Consider the following 19,169-nt stretch of genomic DNA (forward strand, 5'->3'; position numbering starts at 1 on the left):
GGAGATTCCCCTGCTAGTGGGCAAAACTATCCCGTCTCAGAGAACAATCTGGCTCGGTGTGTTTCGGCTCCTGTCGCCAGGACTGAGTGTGTGCACAGTGATTCATTTCTGTGGCAAAGGCTCTGTGTTGACATTCAGAGGAGCCTTATCGCAGGGGTCTGGTCCTTTGGGGCTGGGCTGTTCCGGCTGCTATAAGGGCAAAGCTTTCGTTCAGTTCTCACAAGTTAAGAGAGAGCGGCTGAGTGAGCATTAGAGCCGAGACTCCGGTATGAAGCGGCTGATCCTTTTGATGCTTTGCCTTTGGCTGGCCAATGGGTTGCAAAGGTAAGCAGGCTTCCTTGGCCTTTCCTCACTTCTCTGGGCACCCAGGCGACAGCAGCTCTAGGCTCAAGGCTCATGCCCAAGGACTCGTGGATTGTGGCAACGGTGAACATTAAAACAAACAGCAGCCAGAACCGTGTGCCCAGGCTTTAAACAGCACCAGACACAACGTTGCTGGGTGGGGACGGGTAGGCAGGCTGGGTAACATGATGCTCATGAAACTGACGGGGAGAGCACCAGTCAGACCCAGCTTTGTAGGGACCAAGCGGGGTTTCTGTTCCCATCAGAGTATCTCCTCAATGGCTGGCGAGATGGCTCCAGTGGATGGAGACAGAGCCTGGGGACCTGACTCAGAGGAGATGGTGGGTTAATATGAATTACCTGTTGGTAAATGGGTGTAAGAGCGTCTAAATGGATGTAATTCACTCGTGAAGGGGCCAGCAAAGAAGGACGTACCAACTGCCAGGAGCGGGGACCAGGCATAAACTCTACTACAGTGTTTTAACATTGACTTACACCTGCTTCCAACTCCTCAGCTAGTAAGCGATAACCATTTAGACTCCTTCACCTTTGCTTACCTCTGCCTAAATTACAACTCACCTCTGCACTTGGTTCTAAGATTCAGGACTGCTGGGTTCTAGTCCTGGCTCTGCCTGTGAATCGCCCACGGGGCAAGTCCGCTCACCCCTTTGTATCTCAGATACAGGGCTGGCTCTAGGCACCAGCGTTCCAAGCATGGGCTTGGGGCAGCACTCTGTTTTGTTTTTTTATTGCTTGGGGCGGAAAATCGCCTGGAGCCAGCCCTGCTCTGATATAAAGCAGGGATAACACCACCTCCTGGGAGGGCAGGGTTGAGAGTCTACACTGATGAGCATTTTAAAACACACTTTGGGGTTCTCAGCTGAGCACTACCCGGGAAGTGAAAAGAATCATCATTCGGTCGTAGTCGTTAGCGTCAGTGGGCAAAATGGATCTGGATTTCTCAACACTAACAGCCAATCTCTGTGCTGATCTACTCCCCATGCAAACTCACTGGAGTCAGAGACACACCTTGGTGCCACTGAAGTCAATGGGTTTGGAGAGGGTGTAAATCAGAGAATAACTAGCCCGCTGAGCAAAGGACTAATTTACTCTTCGTATTGTGATCACACCTAGGAGCCTCAGTCCTCTCAAAACAGCAGCTCAATGTGCAGTCAAAAAAGCAATCAGAACATTGGGAATCATTAGGAAAGGGATAGATAAGAAGATATAGTGGCATTATGACATTTTCTATAAATCCATGGCACACCTGCACCTTTAATACTGCGTGCAGTTCGAGTTGCTCCCATATCAAAAAAGCTATATTAGAACTGGAAAAAAATACAGAGAAGGGGAACAGAAATTATTAGAGTATGAAATAGCTTCCAAATGAGGAGAAATTAGAAAGACTGCGACTATTCAGCTTAGAAAAGAGATGACTAAGAGGGGATCTGATAGAGATCTGTAAAGTCATGCCTGGTATAGAGAAAGTGAATAGGGGAGTGTTATTTACCCCTTCACATAACACATAAACCAAGGGTCACCCAATGAAGTTAATAGGCAGCACCTTTAAAACAAACATAAGGAAGTATTTGTTCATACAATGCCCAGGAACTCGTTGCCAGGGGATGTTGTGAAGGCCAAAAGTATAACTGGATTTAAAAAAGAATTAGGTAAGTTCACATAGGATAGGTCCATCAATGGCTCTTAGCCAAGATGGTCAGGGATGCAACCCTATGCTCTGGGTGTCCCTAAACCTCTGACTGCCAGAAGCCGGGACTGGATGACAGTACATGGATCACTTGATAATTGTCCGGGTCTATTAATTCCCTCTGAAGCATCTGGCACTATCCACTGTTGGAAGACAGGATCCTGGGCTACATGGACCATTGGTCTGACCCAGTATGGCCATTCTTATGTAATGTCATAGATCAGGACCCCACTGTGCTGGGTGCAGTACAAAGAAAAAAGAACAAAAAAAGGTCCCTTCCCCCAAAGGCTTACAATCGAAGTAAATACCACACACCAGTACATGTGTGCCTTCTATCAGATGCCATTCACTGGGTAGACGGGCCAATCCACCCTGTACTTCTGCAAGCCTGCTTTTAATTCGGGTTCCCTAGTTCCTGTTGCTCAGGACCATGTTTACTGGGCGAATGCCTTCTTTCCCCAGGGTGCCCCTGAGGAGACACAAATCCCTGCGGAAAATCCTGAGGGAGCATGGGCAGCTGTCCAAATTCTGGAAGGCCCAGAAGCTGGACATGATCCAGTACACGGAAGACTGCTCCGCCGTCCCAGAAACTAATGAGCCACTCATCAACTACCTGGATGTAAGTTACACAGCAAGGGGTGGGGGGGAGGCAGCATTGGGGGCACTGCTTTGCAGAAATCACTGAAAAGCAACACAGGAAGCAGAGAGCGCACATTATTTTGCATGAACAGCCTTGAATGCCCTACATCCTGACCCTTGAGTTCAGCTCCTGTTAAACAGAGTCTGAGCAAAGCCAACAATAATACAATAGTGTGCCATAGTTATCTGTCTGCCCGACTTTTTACTGGTCTTTTGTCCTGTAGGTATGTGACTTGTGAATGTAATGTTGATCCCATACAAAGGTCTCCATTCAGTGTATATTATACACACACACACACAAATCCCACTTTTCTCCTAATCTTCTGGGCATGAAGCTAGTGACAGTAGCCTAGAGCCAAGAACCAAAATCCCCTCCAAAACTAAAATACAATCATACAAGTAGAGCAGGGTCCAAGCCAGAAGGTTTAGACCCAGAGACCAACTTTCCCAGTGGTTGGGGGTATTTCCCGGATCTGAGGTCTTAGTCTGGCCTGTTATAGTGTCAGTGGTTGTGACATTTGGTTCTAAGCATTCCTAAAGTTCAGGACATGTTTGGATCTTTATGGGGATTCTGCTCAGGCCTGTTCCCGTTCCTGCTGATGCCCGTGGGAACTGGGCCACTGAGATTGTCGGGAGCAGGCCGGAGTCCACAATCATTGTCCATTTTCATTCTGGATTTGTTACCATTTTTCTAGGCTCTTGCTATATCTGGATCCCGCTTTCCCCCTAGCATCATGCTGCAGTATCCCCCACATGGTGTCAGCCATTCCAGAAACAAAGTCAGCCCATTGCAAACATCCATCCCATAGCTATCCCCCTGGAGCTTGGCTCTGCTGCGGTTTCCCATGGTGCCTATGCCTGACAATGGCTGTTGCTTTGCTCTTTGTCTAGATGGAGTATTTTGGACAGATTTCTATTGGGACCCCTCCTCAGAATTTCACAGTGTTATTCGACACTGGCTCCTCCAATCTCTGGGTTCCATCCATCTATTGTGTCAGCAAAGCCTGTGGTAAGTAGCGATTCCTCAGCTGCACATTGCTCCTGGACGTTGGGTGGGGCAGAGTAGAGAGACTGGGCCTGACTCTCCACTCAGCACCAAAGTAAATCAAGAGAAAATCAGGTAAAGTCCGTGGAGATACACCACTGTAAATGTGGGGGAAAGGGGCAATCAGCCTTGAGGTGCTTAGAGAAATTCCCCTCTTCATGGTCACCTTACTAGCTTTGCTGAGCCACTGCTTGGCAAATGCAGGCAAAATTAAATATGCTCCAAAAGAGCACAAAGTGAATGCACCAGCATGGAACCCAGACCATCTGCACTGAAATCAACCAATAGGAAAAAGGGATGTAACAAAAACGGAACCTCTTTGTCATGCACACTGTGTGTTAGGTCCTAAAAAAAGAAAAAGAAAAATACATCTGTTTTGTTACAAGCTCATTGCATGTAATTGCAATGGTACTAGGCAGCCATCCTGGAAACTACAGGTTAATCGAGACTGCAGCCTTAGTTCTGGGCAGCAGTCCCAGGAATTCAGCTTCATAGTACACTTGGGGCTGGTTCTGGGCAGCTGCAGCAGTGGTATTTGCCGGGTAATAGGCTGTGCTCAAGGATCTGGGCCAGTGGCGCTGCAGCTTTCAGGAGTGGGTTGATCAGTAGGCAGGCTCCTAAAGAGACAGATCATTTGCACAACACATGTGTATTGTGCCTCAGAATTTCTGTCTTTGCCGGACACCAGATGAGGGAGCGATAGATTATTGGGACATGGATCAGTTGATGTATAATTCCTTAGCAGTCAGGGAAAGGTCAAAGGAGCCTCAAAGGGTTGCGTTGTTGGGGGGGCGGGGTGTCCGTTTTGTCTAATTATAGACGTTGGCTCCACTCCCAGTTAAGACTCTCAGGTGGGCCTGAGATACTTACAACTGATCTTGCGCAAGTGGCCACTCTGATTCTGAGTGTCCAGCCATAAAGGGTATCAGGCTGGACACCCAAAAATGGAGGGACCCCAAATCAATGAACACTTTTCATAGTGTTGGCCCTAGTCATGACAACTCGGTGCAACATGAAACATTGAAAATATATTTATAAAGAACTGAGAATTGTGTGGAGAAATCACTTACTGGACTATGTGGAGACCAGGATTCCCTTTTACTCCAACCCACTGTTTAGCACAGGAAAGGAGTTAGGGAGGGCGGAGGAATAGGTGGCTTTATGCCACCCTTTGCACTCATTGTAGCCCATGATATAAATTAGAGCAGCCAAAGGGCTGCTCTAATCTATACTCTGCTTCCAATAGCCCCCTCCTCCCTGAGGGCTAAGGGAAGCAAAGAATACTCAGGAGTGCAGCTATTCTCTGCCTAAGCCTCCTACACTGGGGGTGGGACTGGAAGAGGAGCTGGCTTAGTGCTGTTCTGGTAGCAATTCACCACTGCCTGGGTGTATTCACCAGGGCCTGCTTCTACCCTTTCTACTACTCCTTTATGATCTCAGAGTGGAAGAGAGCATCAGGCCTAGGGTTTAAGTAGGCAAGTCACTTTCCCTCTCTTGTGTCTCAATTTCCCCAGCTGTAAAATGGGGATAATAATACTGACTTCCCTATCTCACAGGAGTGTTGTGAGGATAAATTAGGTAACTATTGCACAGTGATTTGAAAACTTAAAGTGCTATCAAGTTCTTGCAATAATATGTTTACTTGCAGCACTTTATGCAGCCATTAGATGACTCCATACCTAGCATAGAGTTCCATATGAGTAGTGGTGCTTGTTGTAAACAGAACACAATGCTGGAACTCAAGCTCTGTGGAAACCTGTTTCTTTATGTCTACAAGTTGTAGCTGTTTTCTTTAATAAACCACTCCTCTTTAAGACAAACTGTAACTGGATACATGACGGTGCTAAGAATTATTATTCTTTGTAATACAGAAAATACAGCTCTAAATGCTCACATTTTGCTAGAACTCTTTTATTTACAAGTTAACCTGACCATTCCATTGCATAGAGTAATTTCAATTGCCTCGGTTTTTTTTTGTGTTTGGACAGAACCTAGCACAAGGGGGTCCTAGTTCACAGCTAGAGCTCCTAGGTGCTACAGTTATGCAAGCAATAACAGAGGCATCTTGTTTTACTACAGCTGTGCATTCCAGATTTCACCCATCAGATTCCAACACCTACAGTGAAGTTGGGACTCCCTTCTCGATTCAGTATGGGACTGGTAGTTTGTCGGGAATCATCGGATCAGATCAAGTCACTGTGAGCAGAGTTTGGTTTTCTTTAGAAAAATTAAAAAGGTTCTACTCCCATTTTCTCTCCTGTCCATGGCACTGTGACTGCAGGACATTATTTGGTCACCATGTGAGCCCATCTCCCATTGTTCTTTCCTGGTAGGGCACCATGACTGCAGAACCTTTCCTGGCTCAGCTCCCAAGGAAGTCAGTGGGAATGGAGGGCATTCTGCACTTCGAGGGAGGTGCTCAGAACATTGCAGGATTGGGTCCTCCGGGCATGCCTGTTGTAAATGAGTGGATTCCTCACCCCACTCCTGACACCACACACACACACACTTACAACTGATACAACTAAACCCCACTTATCCACCCCTTCTCCCCAAGTGTGCCTTCATTCTTCATGAAAATAACCAAGACCTAAGGCAGGACTCAGCTTACAAACATGAGCATTAGCCCCCTAACGCCCTTCGGAGTGGGCTGATCAGAATTTCTACCTGCAGGAACTCCTGCCTTTCTCTTTAGCTCGCTGCAGAGTAAACTTTGAACTTTTATGTGCTTGCTTGGAGCCAATGAGACACACCTCATCTAATTACCAAGATGAGTCAGCATAATAGCTTTGCACTTCACAACAAGGTTCTACACGCTGAAAACCTTCCTTTCCTGTTCTCTCCTGTTATGACACCATGACCTGGCCTCCAGAAGACCAAAATCTTCCTATTCTTTCCTGTTGTGGCACCATAAGCGGTCTGTTGCTGAGCCTTCTGATGAAAGGTCAGAAACAATAAGTAGCTTTTCTTTCCCCTCTAGGTTGAAGGTATCACTGTCAGCAACCAGCAGTTCGCAGAGAGCGTCAGCGAGCCAGGAAACACTTTTCTGGATGCTGAGTTTGATGGGATTCTTGGACTGGCCTATCCATCGCTGGCAGTGGATGGGGTTACCCCTGTGTTTGATAACATGATGGCACAAAATCTAGTGGATCTGCCAATATTCTCAGTCTACATGAACAGGTGTGAACACGATTCTGTACAAAATGGGCTACGGCCTGATGGTCAGGCCTTGTTCTCAAGGGAATTGGGAACAGGCTGGGCCCAAAGAGGGCTGTTAAAACAGGAATGGGTTTTTTACTTAGATTGTAAGCTTTCCGGGGCAGAGACTGCCTTTTTGTTCTGTTTGTACAACGCCTGGTGCAATGGGGTCCTGGCCCATGACTGGGGCTCCCAGGCACTATCCCAATACAAAGAATGAACAACAACAGGAAGTAGTTTGGGGAGAAAACTAATGGATTACTGTAGTTTAAAGAGCTATGTGCACAGTAATAGGATTATATAATATGAAATGCTTCTGCTAATGGAAAACCCGGATGTACCAAATCCTCTTTTCTCCAGGAACCCGGATTCCTCTGTTGGGGGAGAACTATTATTTGGTGGCTTTGATCCTTCTCATTTCAGCGGGACTCTGAACTGGGTACCAGTCACTAAACAGGGATACTGGCAAATCCAATTAGACAAGTAAGTGTCTGTGTGGGGTGGGGGTTCCCCGCGATGGCGGCTGGGGTGGGGGTGGCACCGGGTGGGCACAGATTAGAGGTAAACTGTGTAACCGTTAAACCCTGTCAATTCGCAACAGCAGCAATCCAAAGCCACTCATCCCCTAAGCTACATGCACTCTCCCAGGACCTCGGTGCCATGATCAATCAATGGACAAAGGGATTCACTTAGGAAAAAGGATGCTCCCAAACCTCCTGCCTTCTCTGGCTCTTGAACAGAGACGAAGGATAGTCCTGTGCTTAGGACACTAGCCTGGGGCATGGAAGAACCAGTTCCCAGCTCCGTCACACACTCCCTGTGTGACCTTGAGCAAATCACGTTGTCTTCCGTACCCCAGTTCCCCATATATAAAGTGAAGGTAATAGTCCTTCCCTGCTTCCCAGGGGTGTTGCGAGGTGCCCAGATACTACAGAGACTGTGTGTGTGGGGTGTCACATGAACACGTAACAGACAGAATTGCATCTTATGTTTTGAAAACCATGTCTGTACTGAACTAGGTTTTCCTCCCGTCTAGGGTCAATTTTCAAAAAATGCTCAGCACCAGATTTCCACAGCACACAGCCTCCAGGATGACACTGGTGGGCAGATTTTCAATAGCTTTCAGCCCCCCCACATGCCTGGCTCTTGCAAAAAGCTGGCCAACATCGGGGAATGAAAAACAGAAATGTTCTCTCAAAAATAGACTTAAATAGCCCAATATACGTACCTTGTTGATTCTTCATCTCTGCCTAGAAGCAATGTAATGTCCTAGGGTTTGTCCAGAGATCTAAACCAAAGAAAATGTAAAATATTTAAGGAAAAGCATCACTTATATTTTATGTACATGATTTAAAGTAGCTAAAATCTCCATCATTGGTCAGCAGCCACAAGAATCCAACTTTAATATAACCTGCAAGGCATACACGTAACACACTTGCAAAGGGCAATTTGTCCCTACCTAGTGGCTGGGCCAAACAGAGAAACAACAGCCTACTAACTTCTACCAATGAAGAAATAATTCCTTTAGCTGAAGTAATAGAGACCTATGCTTTGATGCTGCAGGCCCTGAGTTCAGTTCCTGGTGTTGACCAGTTTTTGTTTTATAGACACAGAAAGCAATTCTGTGAATTAGTTCATTGTGCTCTCCTATCTGAGTGCCTCGCAGACACCAGAGTAACCATCAAGCAAAGCCTCAGTACTTACTCTCTAACCACATGCACAATCTTATCAGACTATCCCACTGACTCTGGAATGGTCACAGTTCTGATGTGCTCTCAGCCATGTGCTGGGTCAGTGGGGAGAGGAACACATTTCCCATAGACCTTTTCTCCAATGCTTGTTCCATTTCCTTTTCCCCAGCATACAGGTGGGCGGGACAGTTGCCTTCTGTGCAGAAGGATGCCAGGCGATAGTAGACACCGGGACCTCTCTCATCACAGGTCCTTCCAAAGAAATAAAAGAAATGCAAAATTATATTGGTGCAGTGCCCATGGATGGCGAGGTAAGCCAATGTGAGATGGGCAGATACCACATTTCCTGGATGCAGGAATTCTTGTCTCCCCATGCTAGATTTCCAACCAGGATATAACTCCTCAAACAAAATATTACAGAAATATTTGAAGTTTGGCATCTCTGCTGGAGACAAGTAAAGGCTCTAGGTTTCAAAAGGCCTGATCAGACCCATATAATATGTCAGCATACAGCCCCGGTAAAGAGATAAAGGCACTCGCTATTGAAACCCTGCCTTTACCATTATGCCACTGAATACCACATGCTCATATCCTTGCTGCAAGTCCTAAGGCCTCAGAGACACACAGCCTTTCCTATATGTCACCTGGGGTCTCTGTATATAAACACTGATGTCAAATTTCAATTAAAATCTGGATGTAGATATCCTTCCCTGTCCCCTTAAAAGCTACAAGTACTCTTGCTGGCCTATTCCCTTTTGTGTAAGACAATTATTAATGTTGCAGGACTGCAGCATTTAGAGATTAACAATATAGGTCCATGTGCTCGTACAGGAGACAGCATGGCTTAGAGAACAGAGTCCTGGGTTGAGAACCAAGTAATGTAGTTCTATCCTGATGCTCCTTTGCTGGGCACGTCCCTTACCCTCTCTGGGTCTCATCTGTAAGGGGCATTGGGTGTTGTAACAGCTTCCCACCCAATGCAGCGTTATTCCCTGTTGTACATTTAACACCATCCAGCAGCAACTTAGTACATTTTACATGAAATCAGGACTGTGTTTTTTCCCAGGGTTTGGGGTTGTTGTTTTTTCCAGAAGGCTCCTTCAGATAGAAGGTCACTGACCCATGACATTCACCTCCATTGAGGGTATATTGACATACAGGTAGCATCACTGCTAGCTAGAGGAAAGCTGGCTTGGGCACGCCTACATGAGTTGGAATCACACCTCTGAGCTTCATGCCTACCCCTAACCCATACACCTGCCAGTAACAAGTCAAAGGACTAGCTCCCAGGGTCAGCTGCTTGGGAAGGGGAGAACTGTATTAGGCTTTCTGGCCTTTGGGGTCAGCATGCCAGGTAAGCCGTCCCTGCAGCCGGCCCTTGGCCAATCTGTGTCATGTCTGTCACTTTGCAGTACGCCGTGGAATGCAACAACCTGAATGTGATGCCTGACGTTACCTTCACCATCAATGGGATCCCATACACGCTCAGTCCCCAGGCCTACACCCTCATGGTACAAGCGTCTTCCTCATTCTGAAACTGGCATGACAGCATGTGTCCCCAGTTTCCCTTGTAGGCTTATGTTCAATCCAGCCTTGAGATGCGGGCTGCGCTAAATGCAGTCCCATTTTTAGCTCAGGCAGGAAGTTGGGAAGCACAAGAGAGCCTCCAGCCTCTGTTTAATGTTCACAAGATCAATTGTTGTTCTGTAACAGTTCGGACTATGAAAGGGGCGATAGGGAGTGTGGTCTAATGGTTAGCGCAGGGTGGTGGGAGTCAGGACGCCTGGGTTCTGGTCCCAGCTCTGGGAGGAGCGTTGGAGCATGGAAGTGGGTGCTGTATGTCCTGGAATCTATTCCCAGCATGGAGTTGGTGGGGGTCAGGTGGTTATAGCAAAGCAAGTGGGAGGCAGGAGTCTTAGAATCAGTTCTCAGAGGGGTGTGTGGTTTGGGTACTGGGCTGGTAGTTAGGATTCCTGCATTTTCTTCCTGGCCTTTCTAGAAAGGTGGAATTTGTTCTCATATTCGCAATTCCTCTTCCCCTTAGGATAATAGTGACGGCATGGCATTCTGCACCAGCGGCTTCCAGGGGCTGAACATGCAACCACCGGCTGGGCCACTCTGGATTCTGGGTGACGTTTTCATTGGCCAGTTTTACTCGGTCTTTGACCGTGGAAATAACAGAGTTGGGCTGGCACCAGTTGTTCCTTAAGGCAGTGTTTCCTAATGGTCAGAGTAAGGCAGTAGGAGTCAGTGTAGAGCTTGGTTCTATTCCTGGCTCTGCCACTGTGTGACTTTGTGCAAGTAACATCATGTATCTTTGTGCCTCAATTTCCCCACCTGTAAAACAGGGATAATCATACTGACCTCCTTTGTAAAATGCCTTGGGATTCTTGGCTGACAAGCACTACGGAAATGCAAAGTGTAGCAGGAGGCATTTGTGTAACCAATACAAAAATGTCTTTGGTAACTTTGTTAAAGCCAGTTTACAGATTTTGATTTTGCCCTTGAATCAATGGAGATTTTCATCAAATAAAGAGGATTTCAATTCTCATTTCACATCTAAAGATGCAACAATCAAACTGAATTAGATTTGGAAACTACTGCGGAAAACATGGCTGGCTTCAGTAGGCTGAATTGTGCACGGTGCCATCACCCTTCACCCCCATGAATTAAAAGCTTTGGCTATGCCGGAAATAATACCTCATGGGTGTCTCTGTATTAGCAGCATCTTCATTGGACTGGGAAGAACCTTGACTGTGCAGGAGGGGGATATGGTGGCCAAAGCTACCACAACTGAGGAGGAAGTCTTTTTGTTATGTTGTCTGATAGTCTTTAGGCTGCAATTTTCAAATGAGCCCAAGAGACTGAGGAGCATGAGTTCTACTGAAAATCAGTAGGAGTTGGGTTTCTACCTCTCTGAGGTGCTTTTGAAAACCTTTAAAGGTCACATTCTGTGGTAAGGGGCAGAGCTAGATGGAATGTTCCGGATGAAAACCTGATACTTCAGCTAGTTTTGCCGAGGTTGGTGAACACCTGGGCAAAATGCGGAACAAGTCTGAAGTGATCCTGGGGTGTTTATGCTTTGCAAGGTGCCCCTTCAACTGGTGCTTTCCAGTGAGTTTTGCTCTGAGTGTCTGGGTTATTTCCCGAGATGTAGGGACGGTGCACGCACTTTCAGAGTGAGAGCGGGTAAAGAAAGCTTTGGGCCAATCTCCGCAAACAGACAGCATTGCGGTTGGCACAGCTGGAAAGATGGGTTCTAAAATGGGCAGCGCTCTGCAAAAACAGGCAACCATTATCAAAATCTGTGTGTGTTAGGGGTCGGCCTGCCACTCACAATGGTGTCCGGAGCATGTGACTTGTTAATGGTGAGCATAGGGCTTAGAGAATACATTTAGCACCCACAGCTCACACATGATGTGTCTTGAGAAATGCATGTAAGTCAGCAGAAAACAGAAGAGAGGGGAGGGTTATTATTAGCGTGTCTTTTCTGAGATTTTCACTCTTGTGTGGAAACAACTCCCTTTAACTAATAGCCAGCACAAACTGACACAGCAAATAGACCCTGCGTCAGCACATCCTAAAAATGGAGGATATCCAAGAGCAGAATTAGACATGGTGGATATTAGACATGAGCCTGAACCAACCCCCTGGATCCAGACACCTGTGAAACCAAACCGGAAGGGTATGCCTATCTTGTTCAAATACAGTGATTGTGTTGCTATCAAACTCATTTGTCATTGTGTCTGTCAACCACAATTCATTCCTGCCCTCACTCCACTGCTAGTGGCACTTTGTCCAGGCACATTGCTAAATAAGGTACCATAAAATGCCGTGCAACCATGTCTTCTAACATTGCCAGCTACGAATCCTGATTAGCATACAGAGATATTTGTTTCCCTCCCAAACATGAGTTACCAGGCATAACTCCACCACAAATGGCAAGAGGCAGCAGTTGAAAGTTGCTTCGTATTGAAGCTCTCAAGCTCTATAGTGTACAGTGGGATTGATTTCCCCATACCATACTTACCCACCCAGTACTGTGGCTGAAGAAACACTAGCCAGATAAGCATCCAGCAAGAACCAAGAGATGGGATGCCCTAAACCCATTAATTAGAACCTTTTGGAGCATTGAGGTTTGTCTCCTATTCCAGTAGGGGGGAAGAGAGAGAGAGATACACAGACAGACAGACAGACACTCTCATAGGCATCCCTATTTTTCCTTTGAAAGGTTCACAGAAATATAGATGTTAATGCTGCTATGGCCCTGGGTGCCCTAGAAACACAGAGGAGGAGACCCATGTGGTCCTACCCAGTCCCTCTCACCCAGTAATGCAAGATTGTTCCCCATAGCTCATTTCTCAGTGTTTTGCCCCAGTAAGCTTTAGCTATTCCAAGCAATGGAGCTTCCACCTTTTCCCCTAGGAGTACTGCTGATTGAATAATGAGTTGTGAAAAATATGAATGGCGATTTTACACCTTTTTCTCCTGCAGTTCTCCATGAGGAAGGGTTTCTTTTATTCCACCAGCTCCATTGAGAGGTCGTTGCAGCACTTGGGACAAATTACTGTCAGGAAACTTTCCCTGATACTTAGCCAAAAAAAAAAAAGTTCCTTTTCTTATCCCTTATTGACCTGTGCACACTACACTAAATAATTCCCTTCCTGTCTATGCCTTTTCTTCACCATTGTAGTTCTACTGATGGGAACTGTATGGTAGACAGGGCTCAGGCAGCTGCCAACTTTTCAACCATCATGTCTCCTGGACCTGCTCTGAGCAGGGTCAGATGGCATGGGGTGGTGGGACTTCTCCAAAGCACTGAGTGCTGGCCTAATTTTGGTCCCATTGAACTCAATGGTGATGCTTCCATTGATTTCAATGAAAGCAGAAATAGGCCAACGAGTATTTGAGACACTCCCACCCCATGGTGGTTAAAACACCATCTACCCATGTACACCAGAGCGGCAGTGGTGGAAAATTTTAAGAACAGACTAGAATGGAGATAGCCCTTGGGTGAGAGCTCACCTGATGGTGGTGGGCACGGATCAGCATTCACTTCGCACTCCCCGTCAGTACCCAGCCCAAGCTGGGGAAGCTAATGATGCAACCAGCGGACCAAATTCAGTGATGAATCCTGGCCATGTGCCACCTGAGGCACGTTGTGTGTACACTAAGAGGACAGTCTAACAGTGCTAGGTGTCTCGTGAAAAAATCTCTCTTCGGAATTTCTGTGGCCCCCACTGTATCTCAGCATCTCACAAGCTTTCCTGTGTTTATTCTCACAACACCCCTGTGAAGTAGGGCGGTGCTATTATCCCCATTGTACAGATGGAAAGCAATGGAAGTTAGGAGCCTAAATATCTTTGTTGGTCTGGGCCTGTGTAACTCCAAGGTCACACAGGGAGTCTGTGGCAGAACAGAAAGTTCCCTGAGTTGTAGTCTTACACCCTAACCACTGAACCAGCCTTCCTCACTAGCTCCCTAGAAACGGCCGTCATGTTTTAGAGATGTTGTTCTCCACCATCCTGCGACTGACTTAGTTATTAAGCCACACCCACAAAGACTGTCATAATCAGCTGAAGAGGTCCTTCAAATGAGTCACATTGCGGGATACTCAGAGAAAGGATGGGGAAGGCAGCAGAATCTGGTAGGACACCACTGGTAGGAGTTAGACCAGGCAGGAGGATGTTGAGAAGCAGAAGTGAGAGCTGGAGCCACAACTGTTCAGTGCTCCCTGAGTCACTTCAGATTAGTACATAGTGAACATCTCAACATTTGAAAGGAGAAGTAACTGGAGGGTGAATTGCTACTGGCTACTGGCTGTGAGGCAATCCCAGCCACGAGGCATGTTGCAGTGATTGACCTCAGAGCCTGGGATGGAAATGGATCCATCAGCTGACTCAGTCTAGGCAAAACATGTCCATTCAGCTCAGCATGGCTGAGCATGTGAACTGCAAAGAGGCCAGAAGTAGCCACAGAAAGGGTCAAAGAGAGCCTGGCCAGGCCAGGCTTGGGGATAGATTACTACTGGAATATCTAGCTGCCAGGTTTTTGCTGGTGAAATGGCGATGGTCAGAGAGCGATCCTTTGAGCAAGGCCTGAGGAGAAGGAGGAGGAAGGTCAGCACTGAAAAGGTAGACTTGGGAAAGGAAGACTCCAGAGCTTTGGGAAAGGATGTGGTGAAATTCTAGGGCCTGGCAAGGCAACTGTAGGGATTTAGGACCTAATCCAAAGGCCACAGTATTTCCATTGGCAGTACTGGGTTTCGGATCAGGACTTTAGGGCACAACCTAAGGCCAGGGCAACTTTGGGAGCAGATGAGAGAGAAGATCACCACCATCTGCCAGAGGAGAGTTCTCCAGAGTGCAGGAGGGTGCCAGCTAAATCCTGCCTCGGGTGCCATGGGCCCATAACATGCTGCATCATCTGCTGCGTGCGCATGCCATGCACTGGGCTGGCATCGTTTTGAAAGCATGCGTTGTGTCCTTTGCTGTTTACAGAACAAGAACAATGTGACGAGCCCACAGGGGCACAGTTAGGCCCCACATCACCATACACAAGCGTGCCAGGCCTAGCGATAGGCATATTGCCTTTCTGATTGGTTTCCGTTCGCTTCTAAACGATAGAATACAGTGCGCTCCAGTAGACAGCTCACAAACTATTTAAGGAGTTGCTACCCGGTTCCTATACAGCATAGCATGGCCGTGTAACAAGGAGCAAGGACACGCCTTCGATCTGCATGGACAAGGGGTAAACTCCAGGTAAGCTGCCCCCCCTACCCTTGTTGCCCAGTGCTCAGGGCTATACAAGCGTTTGATTGGGAGGGTGCCAGACTCTGTAGGACTGGATTGAATCCCACACCGAGTAATTTCCCTGTTCTATCTAATCTTTAATGTATTTTATTTACCCTTGTAATGCCTGGGAGGTGGGACGGTGCTATCACCCCATTGCACAGATGTGGAATGGAGGCACAGAGAAACTTTGCAAGTTCCCCAAGGTCACACAGAGAGTCTGAGGGACAGCCTGGAATTGAACCCAAGTCCCAGCCTAGCACCCTAGCCCTTGGAACACCCTTCCTCTCTATCGTTGCCCGGGCTCTCCTCAGTCCTTCTTGGCTTATTTTAACTCTTTTCGATTTCTTGTTGTTCGAGGGGAAAAAGAAAAATCACCTGTCTGAGTCTGTTTCTTTTTTTCTGTTGAGTCATACGACAGTCACGCTGGCTGTGAAATTGCTGAACTGCCTGGGCCAAGTAGTAGTACCCCTTTATGGGGAACTGATCTGTGTGTGTAAAAAAGCAGAGCACGTGCCTTTCGGTAGAGTCAGTGCTTGTAAAAGAGACTTTCAGCTTGGTTTGCAGCATGGTTAGGCCAGTGCTAGGCTAGGAAAAACTGGACCGGTAATTCCCCACTTCTGGGAGCGGTAGAACAGGCAAGATCCGGTGTTTTATCGCTGTGCTGTCTGCCCCAACCTTGACTCCACTCCTCAGGATGAAGAGAAGGATCTCCAGTCAGACAGGCCCCAAAACTGTGCTTTTTGGGGTGGGAAAACCCTTCACGAGGAGCCTGATCCAAAGCCCATTGGCATCAATGGAAAGTCTTTCATTGACATCAATGGCTTTGGATCAGGCCTTTTATGGGATGCCTGCTAGAATGAGGGACGGGGATTTTTGTCTCTTCCTTTGAAGCACCAGGGGCTGGCCACGTGCTGGGTAATAACATGAGAGCAATCCAGGTTTCTAAAACTAAACTGGCTCTTCGTTAAGAGAACGAGTTACAGAGGTGGTGCAACTACAGCTAGCATTCCAGCCATGTACACACAGACTGGCTTCCTGGTAACTCTTCCCTCCAGGTTCCATGCAGGTTGCTCAATCCACTGTCAGAGGCACAATACTGGACTAGATGGGCCACAGGCCTGATCCAGTCTGGGAATGCCCAAAGTATCTGCAAGAGTCACTTGCAAGCAGTGAACTTCTCCTGCCACACACCTGTGCTTTCCCCAAATTTAACAAAGAGTATAGGGTGCCCTCCCCCGGCCTGTGCATGACTCATTGTGCTGCTGCTATAGCCAGGAGACAGCTCCCACACCCGCCCACATAGCACAAGACGGCTAGAAAACCAAATCCAAACACTGGTTTCAACAAGGAAGTGTCAAGAGTCAGCAGAAATAGAAAAAGGCAGCATGTACAGAAGTGGCTCCAGGTTACAGGGCCCCTGCATGAATTCAGATGGGAGGGCCCGTAGGCAGACCTCAGTAGCAAAGCTAGACCATGTGGGGAAATGCTGGTCCTTAAGGGACATAAGCGATCAATTGCCAGCCAGGTAGGGCATAAGGGAGACCTGGGGAGAGTGGTTTCCCTAGGTTCATCTTCCTGGATGTGGGCGGTTGGGATAGGTAGTTGCTCAGAGACAGGACTCTCCATAGCCCAGTACCCTGTCTGACACACCTGGCAAATGCCACAGGCTTGTCCCAGCATGCAGAATGATAAAGAACAAACACCTTTAGTATTACATGCCTTAGGCACTCCCTCCTCCAGGAAACACCCATCTCTTGGTGGAGCCTGTGTTGGCCACCTCAGTGTTTGCTCTCAGATTGGATCAGACATGCCCTGAAGAAGTTCTCTAGTGTACAGCTCACCCAGCAAGGCGTTCTCCAGGAGCAGCCACTTGTAGTTCAGATCAGAATCACCGTCCGTCCTTATGCACACTCGGATTGTAGCTGGGCTCAGGGAAAGATTCCACCCATGCAGCAGTGTGGCATACAGTTAGGTGCCCCAAGAGGGAAGGGACTTGCATCTCTGGGAAGCATCATTCTTTAGGAGATACCGAACTAGATAGATCATTGGTCTGTTCCACCATAACGGCTCCTGTTTGCCGACATCAGAAGTCATGCCTATGGGATACTCATATTTTCCTCTGGACGTGACTATAGTTCAGGTTACTGGGAGTATCACAGAATTGGAGGCTGAATTCTCTCCTTTTTAACCGTTTGTGCTAATGTAAATAGCCTGACATCCCTAGTGACTGACTCCTCTATTGGAGGCAGAATTTCTAGTGGATGGAGTACTGGATGTGGAGTCCGGAGAGCTGAGTTCTATTCCCTGCTGTGTGACTTCCCTTCTCTGTGCCTCAATTTCCCCATCTGCAAAAAGGAGTTAATGCAGGGTGCTTTGCGATCCAGAGAGCCGGGACAGCACAGCACAGACAGCCCTACACCTTGACTTACCAATATGCCTCAAACCTGCTCTGAAGAGCAGTGCAGTCTCTGCACCTGTTCAACCCTTGGCCTCTCTGCTGAGGTTGCCAGCAGAGTGGAAAGAGTGATGTAGACAGCAGTGCACCAGGAAATGGACTGAGGCCAGGCCCACACTACAAACTTCTGCCAGAATAGCTATGTCACGTCACGGTGTGACCTCTGACCAGGAGCGGCGCCAGGGTTTTTGCTGCCTTAGGCAGCAGTTCTCCTCCTCTGAGCATTCAGCGGTGGGGGTCCTTCCGCTCCGCGTCTTCGGGGTACTTCAGCGGCAGGTCCCGGAGCGAGTGAAGGACCCGCTTTTATAATGGAGATATCCATCTCCTAGAACTGGAAGGGACCTTGAAAGGTCATCGAGTCCAGCCCCCTGCCTTCACTAGCAGGACCAAGTACTGATTTTGCCCCAGATCCCTAAGTGGCCCCCTCAAGGATTGAACTCACAACCCTGGGTTTAGCATGCCAATGCTCAAACCACTGAGCTATCCCTCCCCGCTGCCGAATTTCTGCCGAAGACCCAGAGCGGAAGGACCCCCCCCCCCGCCGAATTTCTGCCGAGGGCGGCAAAATGCCGCCCCCCAAATCCTGCCGCCCTAGCCGACCGCCTAGGGTCGCCTAGTGGAAGCGCTGGCCCTGCCTCTGACCGACATAGGTGTGCCGACAAGGGTCACTACTATAGATGGGGTTATACCAGCGAAAGCGCAGTTTTGCTGGTATGAGCTGCATCAACACTAGGAGTGCTTTGCTGGTGTAATAGATCAGTACAGCTCTACCAGCAAAATGTTCCTAGTGTAGACACAGCCTCCAACTCACCTGATAGCCATCAGATGGTAACAACTCTCTTACCAACCTGGGCTGGCTCACTTGGCCTTATCGGTACAGGCGGAGCCCAGGCCAGGGAGTTGACTCTGCAGGACTCAGGTGGCAATGGCAACGTAATCTGATGTTTTGTTTTGTTTTCAGCACTGAATAATCTCACAACGAACCTGGCAAGGGCAGCAGAGAAGATGCGCTGGGTGCCCCTGAGCAGCAGGATGAGTTAGAAAACAATTAGGAAAAGTCCAACCTTATTTCCTCCATCAAACTCCCAGTGTTCAGAGCACCATGCCCTGTGAGTACAGAGGCAATGCGGAGAGGATTTGCGTCCACAAAGACAGCAAGGTTTTAAAAATGAAGTACCCATCAAAGTGGAGCTAAAATAGGAGGTTTGTCTGCAGATATGGTAGCAGGCATTCATCCAGGGCTGTAAAGTGCTGGGCAGTTAATTGCTTCCTAACTCTTTCAGTGGCCAGGCAATTC

General features: G+C 47.8%; 1 protein-coding gene across 1 annotated transcript; it reads left to right on the forward strand.

Annotated features, from left to right (window-relative positions):
* Positions 1-268: 268 nt before the first annotated feature.
* Positions 269-10,832, forward strand: LOC112118405 (cathepsin E). The gene is made up of 9 exons (XM_024216695.1): positions 269-324; positions 2,513-2,669; positions 3,581-3,698; positions 5,814-5,932; positions 6,715-6,914; positions 7,293-7,415; positions 8,793-8,934; positions 10,036-10,134; positions 10,668-10,832. Exons 1-9 carry the CDS (start codon positions 269-271, stop codon positions 10,830-10,832), a joined length of 1,179 nt encoding a protein of 392 aa, XP_024072463.1.
* Positions 10,833-19,169: the final 8,337 nt, after the last annotated feature.

The sequence above is a fragment of the Terrapene carolina genome, unplaced genomic scaffold, assembly GCF_002925995.2.
Source record: "Terrapene carolina triunguis isolate 2854851 unplaced genomic scaffold, T_m_triunguis-2.0 Scaffold198, whole genome shotgun sequence".
Taxonomy (NCBI): domain Eukaryota; kingdom Metazoa; phylum Chordata; order Testudines; family Emydidae; genus Terrapene; species Terrapene triunguis.